General features: G+C 43.8%; 1 protein-coding gene across 2 annotated transcripts in view; it reads left to right on the top strand.

Moving 5' to 3' along the window:
• The window catches only part of ACOT9 (acyl-CoA thioesterase 9), a 55,864-nt gene extending 51,746 nt beyond the window's left edge, over nucleotides 1-4,118 (top strand). For both annotated transcript variants that reach the window (XM_069761459.1, XM_069761458.1), the window contains 3 exons: nucleotides 911-998; nucleotides 1,363-1,513; nucleotides 3,704-4,118. In XM_069761459.1, the coding sequence (XP_069617560.1) occupies nucleotides 911-998; nucleotides 1,363-1,513; nucleotides 3,704-3,783 (319 nt within the window). In that variant the 3' untranslated portion in view covers nucleotides 3,784-4,118. The remainder of the gene's footprint in view (nucleotides 1-910; nucleotides 999-1,362; nucleotides 1,514-3,703) is intronic.
• Nucleotides 4,119-26,639: the final 22,521 nt, after the last annotated feature.

Below are 26,639 nucleotides of genomic sequence, written 5' to 3'. Positions count from 1 at the left end.
TGTGCAAATTTTTATGGTCTTTACCTTGGGTGGAGTTGTGCACAGGATCCTCTAGAGTTGTCTTTAGACTGCTCGCAATGTTCTAATGGTAAAGACCATACAGATTTAGCATAAAAGCTCAATAGAAAAGCTGAATACTCGGGAGCAGTGGGGCTAAAATGGTAGCAAAATCGGCACACTTTTGACCTTGTGACAAGTTGTCTTTAAATAACAATGAATATCCTTTAGCATAGCACAGGAGGTACTATACTCAGCAGAACTTCATGGGGCTGTTTCCTTCTGGGACATCGGGACAATGTATATTTTAAGGAGGCTAATGGCCGCATAGTCGATGTGCGGTATGTGTCACAGAGATGGCTGCTCTCTGTGATGTAACCCGGAGTATTTTCGTTAGTGCACGCAAGCACTAAAATGTCGTTTGGTGCACCTGGGTCCGGGTTGCGGGTAGCTATGGCAGATGGGCGGGTCTGGCTACCCACATACCTCATCTCTGGGAGTGGTTACCGCTTATGTAATGGAGGCTGTTGTTTGGCACTTGGTCTGTGTGTTGGGAGGCCTCCTGTGTGTGTGGCTCCAGACCGAGCCCGCGTATTGGGCATTACTCCAGCCTGTGTGCCCACAGGCCTGGCAGAGCAGATCCCTGCTATGGACCTTGATATTTTGTTTTTGTCTACTTTGAAGGCTGTTTTGCTTTTGTTGGTGCTTCAGGGTTTATGAGCAATAAACCCACATGAACTTTTGAAGAAAGGTGCCTCCTGTTTTTCTCCTGTCGCACCTGAGTACAACCCCTACAATATGTTAAATCCACGTCACACAAATTGTGCAGAAACCGCTCAGACATCATATGTTTCGGATATGTAAAACACTAATTCCTAAAATTACAGGATTTTTGCAATATTTATTTTTCCAGTGGTTCTCGGCCATATGTTGTTGCTGTTGATGACATCATGTTCCAGCGACCAGTGGAGATTGGATCATTACTCTTCCTGTCCTCTCAGGTAGGACCTTTTGTGGGAGACATTGTAAAATTTCATATTTTTGGCTTTAGAGAGGCACATACAGTAAAAGGCTATAAACACTCACATAAGAACACCTATTTGCAAGGTGAAGGGAAGGGGCTTAAAAATGTATTGTGCCTCCATATTTTAATTGATTAAAACCAGTAAGCAAAAAATTTGTTTTTTTTTGTTTTTTTTAAGTTTATCATTGTACATCATTCAATAAAAAAATCAGCATGCACTAATCTCTTCCATATCTCGGATGAAATGAAAGGAGAAATGTTATAACATAATGCAATCTGATAAATGTTTTACGTTAATGTGTTCATTCCATCTGCCCTGAATCTGTTGGTATTTCATACAGGTGTGTTACACAGAGAATAACTACGTACAAATCCGGGTCCACAGCGAAGTTTCAGATCCCATAACCCGAGAACATCATACAACCAACATCTTCCATTTTACATACATGTCAGAAAAAGAAATGCCACAGATTGTGCCACAGACATATGGACGTGAGTGTAATACAATAATTTCTTGTAAGACATTGTCTTTCCCATTCTGATTGTTTCTTTATTAATGTTTTATAATTATAATGAATGTGTCATCTTTTACCCTTGTGGAGTGTGCCTAGTTGGTCTAGGAAAGATATATATCTTGGTACCGTGTTAGCCAGTAGATAGAAAAATATTTAGAATTGAGAGTCCTCAGTGGTTGATACCTTTTAATGGCTAACTGATAAGATGGTAACAAATTGCAAGCTTTCGAGACTACACAGGTCTCTTCATCAGGCAAAGACCTGTGTAGTCTCGAAAGCTTGCAATTTGTTACCATGTTTTCAGTTAGCCATTAAAAGGTATCAACCACTGAGGACTCTCAATTCTAAATATATTTTCCTAGTTGGTCTAGGGAGACTTATAGGCCATGCACATAGGATGGGAATTTAAACGTGTAAATAGACCCTTCAGAGAAGAAGAGGGGAAGAGGACAACCACCTACTGGATGTAGCAATCCTAAGGCTATGTGCACACATTCAGGAATGTTAGCAGAATTTTCCTGAACAAAACCGGACTTTTTCTGCAGGAAATCCGCTCGCGTTTTTTTTGCAGATTTTTCGCGCTTTTTTCTGGAGCTTCCCAGTGCAATAATATAGCGGCAAAAACGCAAAAAATCAACAAAAGTTTTGAACATGCTGCGTTTTTTTACCGCAATGCATTTTTTTTGCGGGAAAAAACGCAGCATGTGCACAAAAATTGCGGAATGCATTAAAATGATGTGGCTGCCACTTATCAGTGCAAAACAGGAGAAATGGTTTGCTGGGTGAAAACCTTCTGATGGGGCATAAGGTGTACCATTTCTATTTGCCAATTAGGCTCCCGTTCTGAGGCCTCTCACCCACCCAGCTATTGAGTTCTACTATTTTGCTTTAACCTTCGTCAGGCTGCATAATTTTACAACGTTAACAGGCTGCAGAGATACAATTGTACCTTCATATATATTTTATTGAAATTTGGCCAATATATTCTGGACCAAAACTGCAGAGATGTCACGAAATTTCAGCCCTCTACGGCTTTTAAAAAAAAAAAAAGTTATTGCAATTTTAAAACGGAATAGTTACAATTGTACCTACTCAGCCAGACGAAGGTTAAAGGGAACCTGTCACCCCCAAAATCGATGGTGAGGTAAGCTCACCGTCGTCAGGGGCTTATCTACAGCATTCTGTAATGCTGTAGATAAGCCGCCGATGTTACCTGAAAGAGGAGAAAAAGAGGTTATGTTATAGGAGGCGCCGGAGCGGACCAGAGACACCCATCGGACCGGACCGCAGCGGGACCGCCCCTGGGTGAGTATAATATAACCTCTTTTTCTCCTCTTTCAGGATACATCGGGGGGCTTATCTACAGCATAACAGAATGCTGTAGATAAGCCCCTGATGATGGTGGGCTTACCTCACCATCGATTTTGGGGGTGACAGGTTCCCTTTAATGAGTGGCAAACACTCTGAAACACTTCTCTGTATATGGAGTTTCTGGTGTGGCTTCTTATCCTAATGTGGCAAGGCTCTTTAGAAGGATCAATGTTGACTTTTAGGATTGCTATCTCCAATAGGTTGCACTTGAGTTCCTCTCTTGTTCCTCTCTTAAGAGGCTATTTGCACATCATCCTTTAACAAAACCCCTTTACATTACTTGCCTAGTGTGACGTGATAGCTGGCCAACTTTTTGTATTCTAAAAATAAAAAGTTGTATATTGGACTTTCTTCCAAAGCACACAGGTGCAGGTCTTCCTATGGTTGATGATTTTAGGTTAGCCAAGCCATCCATCAACTGCAAACCATTCTCTTTGTCAAGTTGTAGCTACAATAAAACATGCAAATAAAGAGACAACAGTACATAGACTCAAAGAATGTAATGGAACTGGTCATATGTCCGTCCCTTTTTTTTTTTTTTTTTTTTTTTTTTTAATGCGTCCATGTGTCTGGAACATTAAACTCAGAAGCCAACGTATTTAACAGATCTGGGTTTTTTGTTGCTCACAAAAGTGGGTCCAGTCATGTTCCCTAAAAAAATAGGAATTAAAAATCCCCCACAGATCAGCACAGATGCAGCAGTTTTGTATGGCTCAATCATTACTTCATTTTATCTGGTCTCTACTTTCTGCATTTTTCATTTGCTATTGTGCATCCGTGAATATTTGTTTTCCAGAGTCCATGCTGTATTTGGATGGAAAGCGACACTTTGATGCTGTGGTGCGAAGCAGAAATGGTCAAAGCCAAAGCTCGTAGACAATGGGTACTACAGATAATACCAATAAGGAGCAATCATGGAAATGCGTACCAAAGAAAGAAGGGTGCAGAATATTAAGGGATCATGGAATTCAGTCTCCTACAATACCTTCCAGTATGTTTAGAACAAACCTGTATATCGACTTACCTGCAAATTCATTTTTGCTGCTAAGATCTTTTATATATGTCACGGATAGGTCACTACTTGTAAGAGCAAAGCTTTTCTACAGCTGAATGCTTCCTTATGCGTGTAAACATTGCATGTGCATTTTTATTTTACTTGCATTAGTTCGTACAATAAATATATTTTTTTCCGATCTATCTATTTATCTATATATAGTTCTTCATTATTTGTATCACTCACACTGTATGACTTGAATTTCCACTTGCTGGTTTCTAAGTTTCCTAGCCTTTTTCTGTTGATGTCTTTGGCCACCAAAAATGTCCTTCCGGAGGTTTGAGTAACTACTCGTGATGAGCGAACGATAAAGTGTTATACAAACATGCTCTTGTGCTAACCGAGTGTCTTTGGCGTACTCGAATAATATGTTCGAGACCTCGAGCCTGCATGTCTCGTGGCTGTCAGACAGCCGCAACACATGTATGGATTTCCTGTTTGTTAGGCAATTCCTGCATTTGTTGCAGCTGTCAAACCGCCACGAGACATGCAGGCTCGGGGTCTCGAACATATTATACGAGTACATCGAAGACACTTGGTTAGCACACAAGCATGCTCAGATAAGACATTATCTGAGCACATCACTAGTAACTACCAATGTGTCCAGTATATTATACATATATTTGTATATAAAAACTTAGTGGGTACGGAAAGTATTCAGACCTCTTTAAATTTTTCACTCTTTGTTTCATTGCAGCCATTTGGTAAATTCAAAATTTCACATTAATGTACACTTTGCACCCCATCTTGATAGAAAAAAAACCAAATGTAGAAATGTTTGCAAATTTAATAAAAAAGAAAAACTGAAATGTTCCTATCGCCACGACAGCACCCTATGAGAGAGGGGATCTGCCCACCATCAGGACAGGAACCTACAGGTTAAAAAGGGGCGGTCCCCCTCGCCTCCTCAGTTCGGGTTCCTGTCCTAGATGTGAACAGACAGGTTGAACTTACCCAGGTTCAACAGCCTCTGCGCGGTGTCTGAGGGAACGGCAGAGTCTGGGGTGCTGGAAGCAGCTTCGGGGGTGTTCTGCACGCCGACCCCTCCTCAGCTGGAGGCACGGATGTCGCGATCCCAGGGTCCGGGGAAGACCATCCAGGAGCAGCGGAAGGTAAAGTGCCCGTGACCCACAAGTTGATTCAGGTACTTCTGGGGGAGGCCGGGGATGAGGCATGGTCTAGCCTTCTTGGGACGACGCCAGTGCTGTGGAAGGTGTGCAGCAAGATGTCCTCTGTGGGGGATACAGAGCACCTACAGGTGTCGGAGGTGCCCGAGCAGCACAGGAAAGGCAGTCACGACCGATGCCAGCCCAGTAGGGTGGGGAGCTCACATGGGAGACGTTCTAGCCCAGGGGCGGTGGTCAGTCTTGGAAACCCAGAATTCTTCAAACTTAAAGGAACTCACAGCAGTCAAATATGCACTCCTTCAGTTTCTACAGTCTCTGCGGGGTTCACATGTGCGGGTACAGACTGACAACATGACAGTGGTAGCCTACCTCAACCATCAGGGAGGGACAAGATCACAATCACTGATGTCCACCACAGCAGACATACTTGCCTTGGCCGAGAGTCCCTTCCTTTCTCTATCGGCACTCCACATAAGAGGGGAACACAATGTGGAGGCAGATTATCTCAGCCGTCATTCCCTACGTCAAGGGGAATGGTCTCTGAACCTACAGATATTCAAACAGATAGTCTGGTTATGGGGTCTGCTGGTTATAGATCTTTTTGCCACAAGAAGCAACAGGTAGGTCGGGAAATTTGCATCACTTCGGGTAGCAGACAGACCATACATAGTAGACTCCCTGCAGGTTCAGTGGGATTTTCCTCTAGCATATGCCTTTCCCCCAATGTGCTTGATTCCTCTGGTTCTCAGGAAAATCAGGAAGGAATGGGCGAGGGTAATACTAATTGCTCCCTTCTGGCCCAAGAGGCCATGGTTTTCTCTACTCAGAGCAATGTCAGTAACCGACCCTTGGGTGTTGCCATCGAGCCCGAAGCTTCTTTCTCAAGGCCTATTCCGTCATCCTCAGGTGGAGGGTCTCCACTTGACTGCGTGAAATTTGAGAGGGAGTTACTAAGGCATAGGGGATTTTCGGAGGCCTTCGTTTCTACCTTGTTAGCTAGCCGGAAGGAGGTCACTACTAAAATTTACTTTAAAGTCTGGAAAAAATTTCTAATGTTCCATCAACATCCCCTAATAGATCATGTTCCTATTCCGGCAATTCTGGAATTCTTATAGAAAGTCCGAGAATTGGGGCTGTCAGTGAATACCTTTAGAGTTCAGGTGTCAGCTTTGGGATCCTTGTATAACAGTAACGTGGCGGGAAATAGATGGGTCTCTAGATTTATTAGGTCTAGTGAATGCAGTAACCCGATACATATTGCTAGATTACCGCCATGGGATTTTAACTTGGTGTTAGATGCATTAACACAACCTCCCTTTGAGCCTTTAAGTTCTGCCTCAATCAATGTGCTGACCCTAAAAACAGCCTTAAGGTACCTTCACACTGATCAACTTTCCAACGATCACGACCAGCGATACGACCTGGCCGTGATCGTTGGAAAGTCCTTGTGTGGTCGCTGGGGAGCTGTCACACAGACAGCTCTCCAGCGACCAACGATGCCGAAGTCCCCGGGTAACCAGGGTAAACATCGGGTTACTAAGCGCAGGGCCGTGCTTAGTAACCCGATGTTTACCCTGGTTACCATTGTAAAAGTAAAAAAAAAACAAAACACTACATACTTACATTCCGGTGTCTATCACGTCCCTCGCCCTCAGCTTCCCGCACTGACTGTGTGAGCGTCAGCCGTAAAGCAGAGCACAGCAGTGACGTCACCGCTGTGCTTTACGGCCGGCGCTCACAGTCAGTGCGGGAAGCTGACGGCGAGGGACGTGACAGACATCGGAATGTGAGTATGTAGTGTTTTTTTTTTTTTACTTTTACAATGGTAACCAGGGTAAACATCGGGTTACTAAGCGCGGCCCTGCGCTTAGTAATTCGATGTTTAACCTGATTACCCGGGGACTCATCGCTGGATCGGCGTCACACACGCCGATCCAGAGATGACAGTGGGTGACCTGACGACAAAATAAAATTCTGGACTTCTAGCTCCGACCAGCGATGTCACAGCAGGATCCTGATCGCTGCTGCGTGTCAAACACAACGAGATCGCTATCCAGGACGCTGCAACGTCACAGATCGCTATCGTTATCGTTCAAAAGTGTGACGGTACCTTTATTGTTAGCCTTAACTTCCGCTAGACGGGTCAGTGATATCCAAGCTTTAGCAGTAGACCCTCCTTATCTTATTTTTTCGGGATACAATTGTTTTAAAACCAGACCCAAAATAGTTATCAAAGGTAGCTTCTAAATTTCACAGAAGCCAGGAAATCTACTTGCCGTCCTTTTACGATAATCCAGTCACAGCAGAAGAACAGAAGTTCCATAATCTAGACGTTAGAAGATCAGTGTTAGAGTATTTAGATAAAACACAAAGCTGGAGGCAGAGTAGGGCTCTGTTTGTTTCCCTCCAGACTCAAAGGAAGGGTTCGAGTGTTACAAAGAACTCTATCGCTAGATGGATTAGAGATGTGATATGTCTTGCCTATTCATATAAATAGACTACCAGCGCACTACCAATATAGATAGATATATACGGGGTGCAACAGAAGCGGTATGAGACCATGAAAAGAAAAAAAGAGAACCACTTCATATAATTGCACACCACACAATAAAGATAAATTACAAGGCAAACTTTTATTGACACATCAGATAAAAACAATTAAAACGGTAATATACCGACATCCCCACATACACCCGCCAAAGCAATACAATACAAGCAAGTAAAGGCGCCAATAATCACAATGCTAAATAGCAATAAATGACACAACAACCTCATCAGTGTCCCGTGAGGCACAACATATGTATAGCTGAACCCTGATAGCATGAAGGGTATAATTAGCACCTCTACCAAATAGGCACAAATACTGCCAACTGAGAGACAGGGAGAAACCCATATAGGTCAATGTGGCGTATAAAAGCGGAGAGGCGCCTAGACAACTGGGTCCAGACAATGTGGTGGTAGAAAAATAGGACAATATGAAAGCAATAAATGTGCATCCGCAGCAATGCCCATGTATCAAAATATAGCTACCACCTAGAAGGAGAGTGTATCCAGGTCCGGCCAGACAGAATACAGAGAGGCGCTGTGAAGAAACCCACATGAGGGTAAAAGGCGCTAAGGCAGGGCGAGCGTGGGGAGGAAGCCCAACGCGTATCGCCGTTGCAAGGACGGCTTCGTCAGGGGAATGTCTTGCCTATTCAGCCAAGGGGTAGACTCCACCAGAAGGGATCAAGGCTCACTCCACTCGAGCTATGGCATCATCCTGGGCGGAGAAAGCGGATGTCTCCATTGACATAATTTGTAAGCCGGAAACTTGGTCATCACCTTCCACCTTTAACCCCTTTCTGCCATCAGACGTACTATTGCGTCCATGGGGGGTGGGCCCTACTTCCCAAGGACGCAATAGTACGTCATATGCGATCGGCAGCGCTCACGGGGGGAGCGGCGCCGATCGCGGCCGGGTGTCAGCTGCCTATCGCAGCTGACATCCGGCACTATGTGCCAGGAGCGGTCACGGACCGCCCCCGGCACATTAACCCCCGGCACACCGCGATCAAAGATGATCGCGATGTGCCGGCGGTGCAGGGAAGCACCGCGCAGGGAGGGGGGCTCCCTGCGGGCTTCCCTGAGACCCCCGCAGCAACGCGATGTAATCGCGTTGCTGCGAGGGTCTTGCCGCCCTCCCTCCCTGCTCCAGGTCCCGGATCCAAGATGGCCGCGGATCCGGGTCCTGCAGGGAGGGAGGTGGCTTCACAGAGCCTGCTCAGAGCAGGCACTGTGAAGCCTGCACTGCTGCATGTCAGATCAGTGATCTGACAGAGTGCTGTGCAAACTGTCAGATCACTGATCTGTGATGTCCCCCCCTGGGACAAAGTAAAAAAGTAAAAAAAAAATTTTCCAAATGTGTAAAAAAAATTAAAAAAAAATATTCCTAAATAATGAAAAAAAAAAAAAAAATATTCCCATAAATACATTTCTTCATCTAAATAAAAAAAAAAAAAAACAATAAAAGTACACATATTTAGTATCGCCGCGTCCGTATCGACTCGCCCTATAAAACTGGCACACTAGTTAACCCCTTCAGTAAACACCGTAAGAAAAAAAAAAAAAAAACGAGGCAAAAAACGACGCTTTATTATCATACCGCCGAACAAAAAGTGGAATAACACGTGATCAAAAAGACAGATATAAACAACCATGGTACCGCTGAAAGCGTCATCTTGTCCCGCAAAAAACGAGCCACCATACAGCATCATCAGCAAAAAAATGAAAAAGTTATAGTCCTGAGAATAAAGCGATGCCAAAATAATTATTTTTTCTATAAAATAGTTTTTATCGTATAAAAGCGCCAAAACATAAAAAAATGATATAAATGAGATGTCGCTGTAATCATACTGACCCGAAGAATAAAACTGCTTTATCAATTTTACCAAACGCGGAACGGTATAAACGCCTCCCCCAAAAGAAATTCATGAATAGCTGGTTTTTGGTCATTCTGTCTCACAAAAATCGGAATAAAAAGCGATCAAAAAATGTCACGTGCCCGAAAATGTTACCAATAAAAACGTCAACTCGTCGCGTAAAAAACAAGACCTCACATGACTGTGTGGACCAAAATATGGAAAAATTATAGCTCTCAAAATGTGGTAACGCAAAAAATATTTTTTGCAATAAAAAGCGTCTTTCAGTGTGTGACGGCTGCCAATCATAAAAATCCGCTAAAAAACCCGCTATAAAAGTAAATCAAACCCCCCTTCATCACCCCCTTAGTTAGGGAAAAATAAAAAAATGTATTTATTTCCATTTTCCCATTAGGGCTAGGGTTAGGGCTAGGGTTAGGGCTAGGGTTAGGGCTAGTGTTAGGGTTAGGGCTAGGGTTAGGGCTAGGGTTAGGGCTAGGGCTAGGGTTAGGGCTAGGGTTAGGGCTAGGGTTAGGGTTAGGGCTAGGGTTAGGGTTAGGGCTAGGGTTAGGGCTAGGGTTAGGGTTAGGGCTAGGGTTAGGGCTAGGGTTAGGGCTAGGGTTAGGGCTAGGGCTAGGGTTAGGGTTGGGGCTAGGGTTAGGGCTAGGGTTAGGGCTAGGGTTAGGGCTACAGTTAGGGTTGGGGCTAAAGTTACAGTTAGGGTTTAGATTACATTTACAGTTGGGAATAGGGTTGGGATTAGGGTTAGGGGTGTGTCAGGGTTAGAGGTGTGATTAGGGTTACCGTTGGAATTAGGGTTAGGGGAGTGTTTGGATTAGGGTTTCAGTTATAATTGGGGGGTTTCCACTGTTTAGGCACATCAGGGGCTCTCCAAAAGCGACATGGCGTCCGATCTCAATTCCAGCCAATTCTGCGTTGAAAAAGTAAAACAGTGCTTCTTTCCTTCCGAGCTCACCCGTGTGCCCAAACAGGGGTTTACCCCAACATATGGGGTATCAGCATACTCAGGACAAATAGGACAACAACTGTTGGGGTCCAATTTCTCCTGTTACCCTTGGGAAAATACAAAACTGGGGGCTAAAAAATAATTTTTGTGGGAAAAAAAAGATTTTTTATTTTTACGGCTCTGCGTTATAAACTGTAGTGAAACACTTGGGGTTCAAAGTTCTCACAACACATCTAGATAAGTTCCCGGGGGGGTCTAGTTTCCAATATGGGGTCACTTGTGGGGGGTTTCTACTGTTTAGGTACATTAGGGGCTCTGCAAACGCAATGTGACGCCTGCAGACCATTCCATCTAAGTCTGCATTCAAATGGCACTCCTTCCCTTCCGAGCCCTCCCATGCGCCCAAACAGTGGTTTCCCCCCACATATGGGGTATCAGCGCACTCAGGACAAATTGGACAACACATTTTTGGGTCCAATTTCTCCTGTTACCCTCGGGAAAATACAAAACTGGGGGCTAAAAAATAATTTTTGTGGGAAAAAAATTTTGTTTTATTTTTACGGCTCTCCATTATAAACCTCTGTGAAGCCCTTGGTGGGTCAAAGTGCTCACCACACATCTAGATAAGTTCCTTAGGGGGTCTACTTTCCAAAATGGTGTCACTTGTGGGGGGTTTCTACTGTTTAGGTACATTAGGGGCTCTGCAAACGCAATGTGACGCCTGCAGACCATTCCATCTAAGTCTGCATTCAAATGGCACTCCTTCCCTTCCGAGCCCTCCCATGCGCCCAAACAGTGGTTTCCCCCCACATATGGGGTATCAGCGCACTCAGGACAAATTGGACAACACATTTTTGGGTCCAATTTCTCCTGTTACCCTCGGGAAAATACAAAACTGGGGGCTAAAAAATAATTTTTGTGGGAAAAAAATTTTGTTTTATTTTTACGGCTCTCCATTATAAACCTCTGTGAAGCCCTTGGTGGGTCAAAGTGCTCACCACACATCTAGATAAGTTCCTTAGGGGGTCTACTTTCCAAAATGGTGTCACTTGTGGGGGGTTTCTACTGTTTAGGTACATTAGGGGCTCTGCAAACGCAATGTGACGCCTGCAGACCATTCCATCTAAGTCTGCATTCAAATGGCACTCCTTCCCTTCCGAGCCCTCCCATGCGCCCAAACAGTGGTTTCCCCCCACATATGGGGTATCAGCGCACTCAGGACAAATTGGACAACACATTTTTGGGTCCAATTTCTCCTGTTACCCTCGGGAAAATACAAAACTGGGGGCTAAAAAATAATTTTTGTGGGAAAAAAATTTTGTTTTATTTTTACGGCTCTCCATTATAAACCTCTGTGAAGCCCTTGGTGGGTCAAAGTGCTCACCACACATCTAGATAAGTTCCTTAGGGGGTCTACTTTCCAAAATGGTGTCACTTGTGGGGGGTTTCTACTGTTTAGGTACATTAGGGGCTCTGCAAACGCAATGTGACGCCTGCAGACCATTCCATCTAAGTCTGCATTCAAATGGCACTCCTTCCCTTCCGAGCCCTCCCATGCGCCCAAACAGTGGTTTCCCCCCACATATGGGGTATCAGCGCACTCAGGACAAATTGGACAACACATTTTTGGGTCCAATTTCTCCTGTTACCCTCGGGAAAATACAAAACTGGGGGCTAAAAAATAATTTTTGTGGGAAAAAAATTTTGTTTTATTTTTACGGCTCTCCATTATAAACCTCTGTGAAGCCCTTGGTGGGTCAAAGTGCTCACCACACATCTAGATAAGTTCCTTAGGGGGTCTACTTTCCAAAATGGTGTCACTTGTGGGGGGTTTCTACTGTTTAGGTACATTAGGGGCTCTGCAAACGCAATGTGACGCCTGCAGACCATTCCATCTAAGTCTGCATTCAAATGGCACTCCTTCCCTTCCGAGCCCTCCCATGCGCCCAAACAGTGGTTTCCCCCCACATATGGGGTATCAGCGCACTCAGGACAAATTGGACAACACATTTTTGGGTCCAATTTCTCCTGTTACCCTCGGGAAAATACAAAACTGGGGGCTAAAAAATAATTTTTGTGGGAAAAAATTTTTGTTTTATTTTTACGGCTCTCCATTATAAACCTCTGTGAAGCCCTTGGTGGGTCAAAGCGCTCACCACACATCTAGATAAGTTCCTTAGGGGGTCTACTTTCCAAAATGGTGTCACTTGTGAGTGGTTTCTACTATTTAGGTACATTAGGGGCTCTGCAAACGCAACATGGCGTCTCATCTCAATTCCTGTTAATTTTGCATTGAAAAGTCAAACGGCGCTCCTTCCTTTCCGAGCTCTCCCATCCGCCCAAACAGTGGTTTACCCCCACATATGGGGTATCAGCGCACTCAGGACAAATTGTACAACAACTATTGGGGTCCAATTTCTTCTCTTACCCTTGGAAAAATAAAAAATTGGGGGCGAAAAGATAATTTTTGTGAAAAAATATGATTTTTTTATTTTTACGGTTCTGCATTATAAACTTCTGTGAAGCACTGGGTGGGTCAAAGTGCTCACCACACCTCTAGATAAGTTCCTTAGGGGGTCTACTTTCCAAAATGGTGTCACTTGTGGGGGGTTTCAATGTTTAGGCACATCAGTGGCTTTCCAAACGCAACATGGCATCCCATCTCAATTCCTGTCAATTTTGCATTGAAAAGTCAAACGGCGCTCCTTCCCTTCCGAGCTCTCCCATCCGCCCAAACAGTGGTTTACCCCCACATATGGGATATCAGCTTACTCAGGACAAATTGTACAACAACTATTGGGGTCCAATTTCTTCTCTTACCCTTGGAAAAATAAAAAATTGGGGGCGAAAAGATAATTTGTGTGAAAAAATATGATTTTTTATTTTTACGGTTCTACATTATAAACTTCTGTGAAGCACTTGGTGGGTGAAAGAGCTCACCACACCTCTATATAAGTTCCTTAGGGGGTCTACTTTCCAAAATGGTGTCACTTGTGGGGGGTTTCAATGTTTAGGCACATCAGGGGCTCTCCAAACGAAACATGGTGTCCCATCTCAATTCCTGTCAATTTTGCATTGAAAAGTCAAATGGCGCTCCTTCGCTTCCGAGCTGTGCCATGCGCCCAAACAGTGGTTTACCCCCACATGTGGGGTATTGGCGTACTCAGGACAAATTGTACAACAATGATTGCAGTCCATTTTCTCCTGTTACCCTTGGTAAAATAAAACAAATTGGAGCTGAATTAAATTTTTTGTGAAAAAAAGTTAAATGTTCATTTTTATTTAAACATTCAAAAAATTCCTGTGAAGCACCAGAAGGGTTAATAAACTTCTTGAATGTGGTTTTAAGCACCTTGAGGGGTGTAGTTTTTAGAATGGTGTCACACTTGGGTATTTTCTATCATATAGACCCCTCAAAATGACTTCAAATGAGATGTGGTCCCTAAAAAAAAATGGTGTTGTAGAAATGAGAAATTGCTGGTCAAATTTTCACCCTTATAACTCCCTAAGAAAAAAAAATTTTGGTTCCAAAATTGTGCTGATGTAAAGTAGACATGTGGGAAATGTTACTTATTAAGTATTTTGTGTGACATATATCTGTGATTTAATTGCATAAAAATTCAAAGTTGGAAAATTGCGAAATTTTCATAATTTTCGCCAAATTTCCGTTTTTTTCACAAATAAACGCAGGTACTATCAAAGAATTTTTACCATTGTCATGAAGTACAATATGTCACGAGAAAACAATGTCAGATTCACTGGGATCCGTTGAAGCGTTCCAGAGTTATAACCTCATAAAGGGACAGTGGTCAGAATTGTAAAAATTGGCCCGGTCATTAACGTGCAAACCACCCTTGGGGGTAAAGGGGTTAATAGGCACTACCGTCTTGATCTATCATCCAACTCCAGCCTAGACTTTGGGTGATCAGTACTTAGTGCTGTGCTCCCTCCCAGGTGAATAGTCTCTGAAAGTCTCTCGTAGGGTGCTGTCATGGCAATAGGAAAACCGGTTGTTACTTACCGGTAATAGGATTTTACCGAATCCACGACCGCACCCGCACATTCACCCCCATAGTTAATCACTGGATTCTTGCACTCTAGTAGAAGGTGTGCCTTATAGATTTCACTCTGTAGTGGTGATGGTACTTAGTGTTGTTTAAGTGAAGATTATCATGTACTAATTGGATGGCGGTTCCCCTTATACTCTGAAACACAAACTGAGGAGGCCCCTTTTTAACCTGTAGGTTCCTGTCCTGATGGTGGGCGGATCCCCTCTCTCTTAGGGTGCTGTTGTGGACTCTGTAAAATCCTATTACCGGTATGTAACAACCGGTATCACATGGTCATAAGTATTCAGACCCTTTGCTCAGACACTTATATTTAAGTCATATGCTGTCAATTTCATTGTGATCCTCATTGAGATAGTTCTACTCCTACTTTGGAGTCCAGCTGTGTTTAATTAGACTGATAGGACTTAATTTGGAAAGGCACACTCCTGTCTATATAAGACCTCACAGCGCATGTCAGACCAAATGAGAATCATAAGGTCAAAGGAACTGGCCAAGGAGCTCAGAGACAGAATTGTGGCAAGGCACAGATCTTGCCAAGGTTACAACAGAATTTCTGCAGTAATCAAGGTTCTTAAGAGCACAGTGGCCTCTGTAATCCTTAACACTAGAAGTCCCAGAGAGGGGTCATTTAACACTTCTACCTTTTGGCACCTTTGGAGCTCAAAATTTCTGGGACTTCTAGTGTTAAATGGAAGAAGTTTGGGACCACCAGAAGTCTTCCTAGACCTGGACGTCCAGCCAAACTGAGCAATCGTGGGAGAAGAGCTTTGTTGAGAGAGGTAAAGAAGAACCCCAAGATCACTGTGGTTGAGCTCCTGAGATGCAGTAGGGAGACTGGAGAAAGTTCCACAAAGTGAACTATCACTGAAGCCCTCCACCAGTCGGGCCCTTATGAGAGAGTGGCCCGACAGAAGCCTCTCCTCAGTGCAAGACATATGAAAGCCCGCATAGAGTTTGCTAAAAAACACATGAAGGATTCCCAGACTATGAGAAATAAGATTCTCTGGTCTGATGAGACTAAGATAGACCTTTTTGGTGATAATTCTAAGCGGTATGTGTGGAGAAAACCAGGCACTGCTCATCACCTGCCCAATACAATCCCAACAGTGGAACGTGGTGGTGGCATGCTATGGTGGTGTTTTTCAGCTGCAGGGACAGGAAGACTGGTGTCATTGAAGGAAACATGAATGTGGCCAAGTACAGAGATATCCTAGATGAACCTCTTCCAGAGTTCTCTGGACCTCAGACTTGGCCGAAGGTTCACCTTCCAACAAGACAATGACCATAACCACACACCTAAAATAACAAAGGAATGGCTTCAGAACAACTCTGTGACCATTCTTGACTGGCCCAGCAAGAGCCCTGAACTAAACCCAATTGAGCATCTCTGGAGGGACCTGAAAATGGCTGTCCACCAACGTTCACCATCCAACCTGACGGAACTGGAGAGGATCTGCAAGGAAGAATGGCAGAAGATCCCCAAATCCAGGTGTGAAAAACTTGTTGCATCATTCATCAAGAAGACTCATGGCTGTACTAGCTCAAAAGGGTGCTTTACTCAATACTAAGCAAAGGGTCTTAATACTTATGACCATGTGATATTTCAGTTTTCTATTATATTTTTAAAAATTACTACATTTCTGTTTTTTTCAGTCAAGATGGGGTGCAGAGTGTACATTAATGTGAAAAAATGAACTTTTTTGAATTTACCAAGTGGCTGCAATGAAACAAAGAGTGAAAAATATAAAGGGGTATGAATACTTTCCGTACCCACTGTAATGCAAAGGGTCCATATACTATTTGTGTCTGTCCCTGCAGCCACAGGCTAGTTTTCAATGGATGAACAGAGGTCTTACACAGACCCCCAGCTGATCCCCAATTTTTTTTTAAATTTTCACAAAGATTGCCGGAAAAAATTTACCTCAAAATTTGTTGTGCAAGTTTTTCTGAGTATAATTATACCCCATAGGTCGAAAACTACTTTTGAGGCACAGTGCAAAGCACCATATTGAAGTTCAGATTTTGCTGAAATAGTTTGAGGGTGCCATGTCACATTGGCAGAGCCTGAGGTGCCAGAACAGCAGACGCCCCCCCTCCCCCTTTATAACCTTATTTTACAAACTACACTGACAATTAATTCATCTGGGGTGCAATGAGAATATTGACACCACATGTGCCTCACAGATGTTTATATTAATGGTCGTTAAAGAATAATGACCTTTTTACCACTAAAATATTGTTTTAGCCCTAAAGTTTTTAATTTTTCTAAGGGCTAATAGAGAAAAATGGACCTCTGTTTGTTGTAAAAATGTCTCCTGTGTGCGCCAATGCCCTACATGTAAACGTGTAATACTTTTCAGGCACAGTGCAAAGCTCAGAAGGGAAAGTGCTCCATATTATAGTTCAGATTTAACTGCTATGGTTTGCGGGTGCCATGACCCACTAGGAGAGCCCCTGAGATGCCAAAACAGCAGAACTCCTTATAAGTGACCCCATGTTAGAAAATACACATTTTAGTGAATTAATCTAAGGTTGCAGTGATCATATTGACACTACAGGTGTGTCACACAATTTTATACCATTGGGCAGTGAAGAAAAAATAATTGTTTTTTACCACAAAAAAATTGTCTTAGCCTCAGATTTTACATTTTTTACAAAATGAGTAAAAATGACCCCAAAATTTGTCCCACAGTTTCTGCTGAATGTGGAAATACCCCATATGTGGCTGTACAGTACTACTTAGCCACACGGTGAGACTCGGGAGTGACGGAGCGTTATTTGCCTCCTGGAGTGCAGATTTTCCTAGAATAATTTGCAGACTCCATATCACAGCCCCTAAGTGCTAGAAGAGCAGGATCCCCCTCAAGTGACCCCATTTTGTAAACTATGACCCTTTGGGAATTTATCTACAGATGTAGTGATGACTTTGACTCCATGGGTGTTTTCCAGAAACAGGCAGCAGTGGATGTTACTGAGTAAATTGCAAACTGACGTTGTAGTGAGCAGTACGTTATGCCCAGCTCATGCTTCTGGAGACACACACCTGTAAATTAGGCAGGCTCTCATCGTCACAGAAATGCCAAATGTGGGCGCTCAATGTGGTTTCGGCACACTGCAGTTCAGAAAGGAGGGGGTAATTGGATTTGAGAGCACAGAGTTTGCTGGATTTCTTTTGGGGTGCGAGGAGCCATAGTATTTTTCCAGAGCCTTTGTGCTACCAGTAACATGAAAGCCTCCTATAATTCCATTGACAGGTGACAGACCTTAGAGGGGACTTGCTTTTTTGTGGATTCAGTTGAAGCTTTTATTGGGAACATTTTACATAACGTTTGGGATCATATTTATCCGGCGCTCTACGCTGACCACTTACTTTGGGGTTTATACATGATTCAGATGAAGCGCTCGAGAGATCCACTCACTATTATAAGGCAGCAGAATTACTCTTGACTCCGTCTGGCCTCTGTTTAACTGTAGTGGACCATGCGTTTATGCACGCCTAAAAAGACAGACACCACCGGATCACAGGCTAGACCGTGTCCACAGTGCCTCCATCTGCCTCATTATAGGGAATCTTCCTCCGGGGGTTCTGTGTGAATCACATATTTCAGAGATTTACATGGAAATCCCAGTGTAGGTTTTTTTTTTTTAAGTTTTAGTGTTTTACACAGTAGAAACTATTTTATAGAAAAAAATAATTATTTTTGCATCGCTATATTCTGATTGCCATAATTTTTTTATTTTTCCACTGATGGGACTGGATGGCGGCTTTTTTTTGTGGGACAAAACTACGTTTTCAAAGGTACAATATTTATTTACATTCATCTTTTTCATCTCGTTTTATTCCACTTTTTTTGGCAGTATGAAGAAAAAGCATGTTTTCCCCCCAGTTTTATTTTTTTTACGGTGTTCACTGAAGGGGTTGGCTAGTGGGACAGTTTTATGGATCGGGTTGTCACAGATGTGGCAATACCACACATGTACTTTTTTTATTTTTACATAAACATATGCAGTACTCATGTACTAATAAATTTATGAGTGCTAAATGCTTCAATCTCAATATTTAGGGGGTTATAGTGCCAGGATCAGTGCAGGCACCGCTCCTGCACTGAGTGCCGTTATCGGCTGTCAGAATCAGCTGACACCCGACGCCAATCTCTCACGCAGCCTCTATGTGCGCAAAATCACTAGATGTACTAAATATGTTCAAGGTTGGTAAGTTTCAGCCGACCAAGATGTATGGCGTATGCCCAAGGTCGGGAACGTAATGATATTTTTGAAATTGCTTTTCTTTTTTTTACTTACCATATTTTTAGGATTTTAAGAAGCATTTTTCCCCCTAACATTTGGGAGGAAAATGGGGGGGGGGGGGGGGGGGTTTCTTATAATCCAAATGAAGCTTACTGGCTGCAGTGAAACGAGGTCACAGGTGGCAGGGTGGGGTGCTGCTGTGGGCCCCAGGCTGGGGGCAGGTGGTGTGCCGGTGGGCTATGGGCTTTCATAAAATGTTGTCGGTGAATGGAGTCCCCTTTCCATTAATTTCCCTGCAGTGGGCTTCGGCAAAATGGCTGCCAGAGGCGGCATATGTGCACATTGAGATCTGATCTTCATCTGAGCATGCACCGCCTCCAGCGGCCATTTTTCTGTAACCCACCGCAGGGAAATTAATGGGAAGAGTGGGGAATTCGCTCATCACACATTTTCTCTAGCAGCCTTCCACGACAGCCACAGGAGGTTGTCTCCATACCCTAATGGGGGACAGGAAGCACAAGAGGTTAAAAACCCCTCCCACCTCCCATTAACCAGTGTCTTTCCTGTTCCCCATGGGGCATGGAGAGGTTCCTGGTGCGCTGCGCGGCTGGCTCTGCAGTGTACCTTTTATATTTCCTTGCCGGGCATTGGTGGTCGGGCCCCCGGGGCTTCCTCCTCCGTTATGCTCCCTGTCTCTTCTGGATTCGGGGCCGCATTCCCGGTCCTCCTGCTCTCCCCTTGCGGGGTAAAGCGGACCGGTGAGCCCATCCTGGAGGTCTCCCTGAGCTCTCCAGCGTCTCCCCCTCCTGTGCACACTGTTCGGTGACCCGGAGGTCACGTGGTGTTTCTACTTCCGGGTCGGCGCTCCTGCATAGGAGCGATATCCTGTCCAGCGTTATGGACTACCGAACGGCGTGTGAGGCACGCTGCACCCTCGCACGCCTGCCTAGGACCGCGGAAAGGGAGGGGCAGCTAAGTGCCACGCGCTGGTGCAGTCTTATTTTTCTATATAAGCTGCGAAGACGTCTCAGGTAAGCCTGCTGTAAGCATGGATTCGTCTTGCCTTGCAGCTGCAGAGCCCAGCGCTCCTCAAGCCCCAGTAAGTGCGGCAGAGATGGGTCCCGTTTAAAGGTAGTTTTAAGTATACCTTCTTACACCGCTTCCTCTCTCATTTCAGGGAGTCAAGCCTGGCCCTAGAACCGTTACTAAACGCAAATGTGCTACCTGTAATGTGAAAATGCCCTTAAATTGGGAGAAAAAGTTGTGCCAACCTTGTACGGATAAAGTAGTCCGGGCGGAACACCCTTCTTTAATTGAAGAAATTAGCTCCCTGGTTAGACAAGAGGTCCAAACCTCGTTAGCCACACTCGCCCCCCTCCACCACCACCACCGTCTTTACCTGGTCCATCACTTCCCAAAAAGAGGAAAATCCAGGAATATTCTGGGTCAGAGTCTGAAGGGTCTTATATGTCATCTTCAGTCAGATGGGAAGATGTGATACCCCATAAATCTGCGGAAATTAGAAAATATATTTTCTCCTCTGAATACATTGAGGAATTGGTGTCTGCAGTGAGGAATACTATGGGGCTGAAGGAGGAACCCGTTCCTCAGTCTATACAAGACGAATTATTCGGTATACATACCGAAAAACAACCTGGGTTTCCTGTACATAAAAGTATCATAGACATGATCAATAATGAGTGGGAACTGCCTAAGAAACGGCTAACTATTCCTTCAGACTTTAAACATCAGTTTCCTCTAGATGAGGATTCAATCAAATGGAACATCCCCAAAATAGATGTTCAGGTGGCAAGAGTGGCTAAGAAGACGGCTCTGCCGTTTGAGGATTCTTCCCAGTTAAAGGACCCCTTAGATAGGAAGATTGAGAGCCTTCTCAAAAAATCCTGGGAAACTTCTACCTCGGCCCTCAGATTCAACATTGCGTCCACCTGCGTAGCCCGCTCTCTCTTCCGCTGGATAGAAGAGCTAGAAAACCACATCTCTCAGGGTACCCCCAGAAAAGAAGTGTTGGACTCCTTGCCTATTATACATAGAGCAACTGGGTTCCTTGCAGACGCGTCACTAGAATCCATCCGTGTGGCCGCCAGATCTCTAGTCCAGACAAATTCAGCCAGAAGAGCTCTCTGGCTAAAAATGTGGAGTGGGGATGTCACTTCAAAGATAAAACTTTGTTACATTCCCTTTAAGGGTGACTATGTGTTCAGCAATGCTCCCACTATGGTTTAACCCCTTCCTAACCTGTGACACAGCGTATGCGTCATGAAAGTCGGTGCCAATCCGACCTGTGACGCATATGCTGTGTCACAGAATGATCGCGTTCCTGCAGGCCGGGTTAAATGGTTAACTCCAATTTCACCCGACCTACAGCTACAGGAACAGGGTGAGTGGTACTTCAGCCCGGGGGGGTGGCTTTGCCCCCACGTGGCTACGATCGCTCTGATTGGCTGTTGAAACAAACAGCCAATCAGAGCAATTTGTAATATTTCACCAGTCAAACTGCTAAAATATTACAATCCAGCCATGGCCGATGCTGCAATATCATCGGCTATGGCTGGAGACCCCGATCCACCCCCGCCATCGACTGACAGCGGCGATCTGCCACTGCCGTTAGCCCTCCTCTCCCCCGTCCTGTCCTCCGCCTCCCCCCCGTCCTGTCCTCCATCCCCCCTGCTGTCTGATATCACCCCTTCTGTGCCTCCTGAGTCCAGGCGTCCCTCCCGGTGCCAGCGGTCTTCAGCGATGGACGCCACCATCTTCCAAAACGGCGGGCGCATGCGCAGTGTGCCCGCCGAATTGGCCGGCAGATTCATTCACTGCCGGTACATTTTGATCACTGTGAGAAAAATAAAAAAAATAGTAAATAAACCCCCCTTTATCACCCCCACAGGTAGGGAAAATAATAAAATAAAGAAAATTATATTTATTTTTCCACTAGGGTTACGGTTAGAACTAGGGTTAGGGTTGCAATTAGGGTTAGAATTAGGGTTAGGGTTGGAATTGGGGTATGTGCACACGGTGCGGATTTGGCTGCGGATCCGCAGCGGATTGGCAGCAGTTTTCCATGCATTGTATAATACCATATAAACCTATGGAAAACCAAATCCGCTGTGCCTATGGTGCAGAAAATACAGCGCGGAAACGCTGAGTTATATTTTCCGCAGCATGTCAATTCTTTTGCGGATTCCGCAGCGTTTTACACCTGCTCCTCAATAGGAATCCGCAGGTGTAAAACCGCAGGAAATCCGCAGGTAAAATGCAATGTGTTTTACCTGCGGATTTTTCAAAACGGTGCTGAAAAATCCGCACACAAATACGCAACGTGGGCACATAGCCTTAGGGTTGGAATTAAAGTTGGGGTTGGGGTTGGAATTAGGGTTAAGGTTGGGATTAGGGGTGTGTTGGGGTTAGGGTTGTGGTTAGGGTTATGCTTAGGGTTGGGATTAGGGTTAGGGGTGTGTTGGGGTTTGGGTTGAGATTAAAGTTATGGTTAGGGTTGGGGTTAGTGTTGGAGTTAGAATTGAGGGGTTTCCACTGTTTAGGCACATCAGGGGGTCCCAAACGCGACATGGCGCCACCATTGATTCCAGCCAGTCTTGCATTCAAAAAGTCAAATGGTGCTCCCTCCCTTCCGAGCCCCGACGTGCGCCCAAACAGTGGTTTACCCAAACACATGGGGCATAAGCGTACTCAGGAAAAATTGCACAACATCTTTTGGGGTCCAATTTATCCTGTTACCCTTGTGAAAATAAACAATTGCGGACTAAAAAATCAATTTTGAGAAAAAGAAAAAGATTTTTTATTTTCACGGCTCTGCATTATAAACTTCTGTGAAGCACTCGGGGTAAAAAGTGCTCACTACACATCTAGATAAGTTCCTTGGGGGGTCTAGTTTCCAAAATGGGGGGTTTCTACTGTTTAGGCACATCAGGGGCTCTGCAAACGTAACATGACACCCGCAGACCATTCTATCAAAGTCTGCATTCCAAAACATCAATACTTCCCTTCCGAGCCCCGACGTGTGCCCAAACAGTGGTTTACCCTCACATATGGGGTATCAGCGTACTTGGGACAAACTGTACAACAACTTTTGGGGTCCAATTTCTCCTGTTACCCTTGTAAAAATAAAAAATTGCTTGCTAAAAAATAATTTTTGAGGAAAGAAAAATGATTTTTTTATTTTCACGGCTCTGCGTTATAAACTTCTGCAAAGCACTTGGGGGTTCAAAGTGCTCACCACACATCTAGATAAGTTCATTGGGGGGTCTAGTTTCCAAAATGGGGTCACTTGTGGGGGGTGTCTACTGTTTAGGCACACAGGGCCTCTGCAAACGTGACATGGTGTCCGCTAACGATTGGAGCTAATTTTTCATTCAAAAAGTCAAATGGTGTTCCTTCCCTTCCGTGCACCCAAACAGTGGTTTACCCCCACATGTGAGGTATCAGTGTACTCAGGAGAAATTGCCCAATAAAGTTTGGGATCCATTTTATCCTGTTACCCATGTGGAAATGAACAAATTGAGGCTAAAAGAAATTTTTTGTGAAAAAAAAAAAAAGTACTTTTTCATTTTTACGGATCAATTTGTGAAGCACCTGGGGCTCAAAGTGCTCACTATGCATCTAGATAAGTTCCTTGGGGGGTCTAGTTTCCAAAATGGGGTCACTTGTGGGGGAACTCCAATGTTTAGGTACACAGGGGTTCTCCAAACGCGACATGGTGTCCGCTAAAGATTGGAGCCAATTTTTCATTGAAAAAGTCAAATGGCGCTTCTTCCCTTCCGAGCCCTGTCGTGCACCAAAACAGTGGTTTCCCCCCTCCCCCATATATGGGATATCAGCGTACTCAGGACAAATTGTACAATAACTTTTGGGGTCCAGTTTCTCCTTGGGAAAATAAAAAAATGTTGCTAAAAGATCATTTGTGACTAAAAAGTTAAATGTTCATTTTTTCATTCCATGTTGCTTCTGCTGCTGTGAAGCATCTGAAGGGTTAATAAACTTCTTGAATGTGGGTTTGAGTACTTTGAGGAGTGCAGTTTTTAGAATGGTGTCACTTTTGGGTATTTTCAGCCATATAGACCCCTCAAACTGGCTTCAAATGTAAGGTGGTCCCTAAAAAAATGGTTTTGTAAATTTTGTTGTAAAAATGAGAAATCGCTGGTCAAATTTTAACCCTTATAACTTCCTAGCAAAAAAAAAATTTTGTTTCCAAAATTGTGCTGATGTAAAGTAGACATGTGGGAAATGTTATTTATTAACTATTTTGTGTCACACAACTCTCTGGTTTAACAGAATAAAAATTCAAAATTTGAAAATTGCGAAACTTTTCCAAATTTTAGCCAAATTACCATTTTTTTCACAAACGCAAAAATTATCGACCTAAATTTACCACCAACATGAAGCGCAATATGTCACAAAAAAACAATCTCAGAACCGCTAGGATCCGTTGAAGCGTTCCTGAGTTATTACCTCATAAAGGGACAGTGGTCAGAATTGCAAAAAATGGCAAGGTCATTAAGGTCAAAATAGGCTGGGTCATGAAGGGGTTAATTGCTCATTGATGTCCCTTGTCTTTTATTTATTCTGTCAATCAAAAAAAGCCTCACTTTTTGAAGGCTATGGATTCTTTAGAGTGTACAATCATACCAACTGCTTTGTTGCACAGCATCCTCACACAATAAGGTATTTCACTCAGTCATGTTACATTTTAAATTACCCAACTGGTAGCATGCTTCAGTGTGAAGCTAGTCGCTACTCATGGCCGAGCCGTGAGGCAGGATAGTTAAACGTTTCGGGGTCAGATACCAAGAGTGGCAGTAAACAAAAGGAATAAGACAAAGGCATAGTCAGATAATGGTCTGAGGTCAGAATACCAGCAAGATACCAGATCAAAACAAAGGAGCTAGGCAAACGAATGGTCAGAACTAGATCCAAAGTCTGGGGGCAATAGCTCAAAAAACAGCACAGAAATACAAGGCAAAGCACCAGCGAGCAAATGCTACGATTGCCAGAGATCTGTGGCTGACAGGTTAGCTAAGTAGCTGGGTAATGATCTAGAACAGGGAACACCTGAAGAAAGCTCAGCACCTCACAGTCTCAGATTGGACATGTCACGTACCCATTTCCCAGCACGTGACGTGGGTGTGTCAGCAAGGGTTCATTTATCTCTTTTCACTCAATCCAGCAATCTCTGTTACTGGCTGAGTTTCCGAAATATGTTACTGGCAGGCAATCAAAAAAAGTCCACACAAAATCTGAAAAGCTATGGATTCTTTTGAGCATACAATGATTAGACTTAAACGTTTCTGTCTACAGTTATCTTCTGTTTCCTTGATTGAAGGATAAATGAATTAGCAATCACAATCGGCAGACGCTGATTCCCACATGTGAACACGTTCCTATTGCGTCACCTATCTTTTATATGCCTGGTCCTGTGCTCTTATTTCCAGGTTGGCCTGGATTGTACTATTTAAAGGGAACCTGTCACCTGAATTTGGCGGAACCGGTTTTGGGTCATATGGGCGGAGTTTTCAGGTGTTTGATTCACCCTTTCCTTACCCGCTGGCTGCATGCTGGCCGAAATATTGGATTGAAGTTCATTCTCTGTCCTCCGTAGTACACGCCTGTGCAAGGCAAGATTGCACAGGCATGTACTACGGAGGACAGAGAATGAACTTCAATCCAATATTTCGGCCAGCATGCAGCCAGCGGGTAAGGAAAGGGTGAATCAAACACCCGAAAACTCCGCCCATATGACCCAAAACCGGTCCCGCCAAATTCAGGTGACAGGTTCCCTTTAAAAATTGTTGGGCTAATTTATGGGCCAGAGCCTTGCATTTCAAATATCCCATGTCTCTAGCTATAGTACAAAGGTAATATTCAGCTTGGTAATAATCACCATCTGTTCACACTTTGAAGCTTGGCTCTCTAGACCAAGGTTTCACAATTGACATTTCTCAGTATTCTTCCAGAAGACTCTTATGGTTCTGAATTCTTGCAATAAGAGTGGGCAGAGATTATGTCCTTTGTGTAGAGACAGTCATGTGGATGCAGACTTAACTAGTTATTGTACTGAAGTTATAAATTTCCTTACAATTGTATATTTCCTTCACAAGAAGGCTGAGCAGTTTGTCAAAGTACCGACAGATCAGCACACCCTCGCACTACATTGGACGGCTGAGCTGTCACTCACTGCATCCAAGACACACTGAGCAGAGGAATCTTGACATGCAGCAATTGAAACAACCTTTGAAATGTTTGCTTGCGTGCTTTCAAAACTTTGCATGAATCAAGAATGACAATCTCCTTTGTTTTAAGTATAATCACTCCTAAGCACCAGTTCTGACCAGTCCATATACATCTGTAATAAAATGAACTAGCAAAATATCCTTATTAGGAGTGGGGTTGTTTGCTAGGAAACTGTAGAATAAACTACTGCGCCCTCTCACAATGCTCACATAAATATAAACTGGACACAAGATTTTTTTCTGCATAATTTAATTTACAAATAAAGTTCATAATGACTTCCTCTACATCTTCTCCCCAGAGCCCGGCAAATGGTTCAAGGGTTTCTTTTAAGTCCTCCTATGGATTTTCAAATAGAGTAAGATCTTGTTTTTTAGGTTGCACATTCCATGGTTCACAAATAAAATAAACATCCAATGCCTTTTTTGTTTGGTGTTACATGTTTTGTGAATAAATTATTCCCCCCAAAAATTGTTAGAAAATTAATCATTCACGTTCTCATTTGTATTATCTCCTTCAAATTAATTTTCTTTGAGAAACAGTGTTACGTTAAGAATCTGGAGCAGGTAAAATATCATAATCAAGCTTTAGCTTCTTCCAGAT

The sequence above is a fragment of the Ranitomeya imitator genome, chromosome 3, assembly GCF_032444005.1.
Source record: "Ranitomeya imitator isolate aRanImi1 chromosome 3, aRanImi1.pri, whole genome shotgun sequence".
Lineage (NCBI taxonomy): Eukaryota > Metazoa > Chordata > Amphibia > Anura > Dendrobatidae > Ranitomeya > Ranitomeya imitator.
This window is presented reverse-complemented; position numbering and strand designations above follow the sequence as displayed.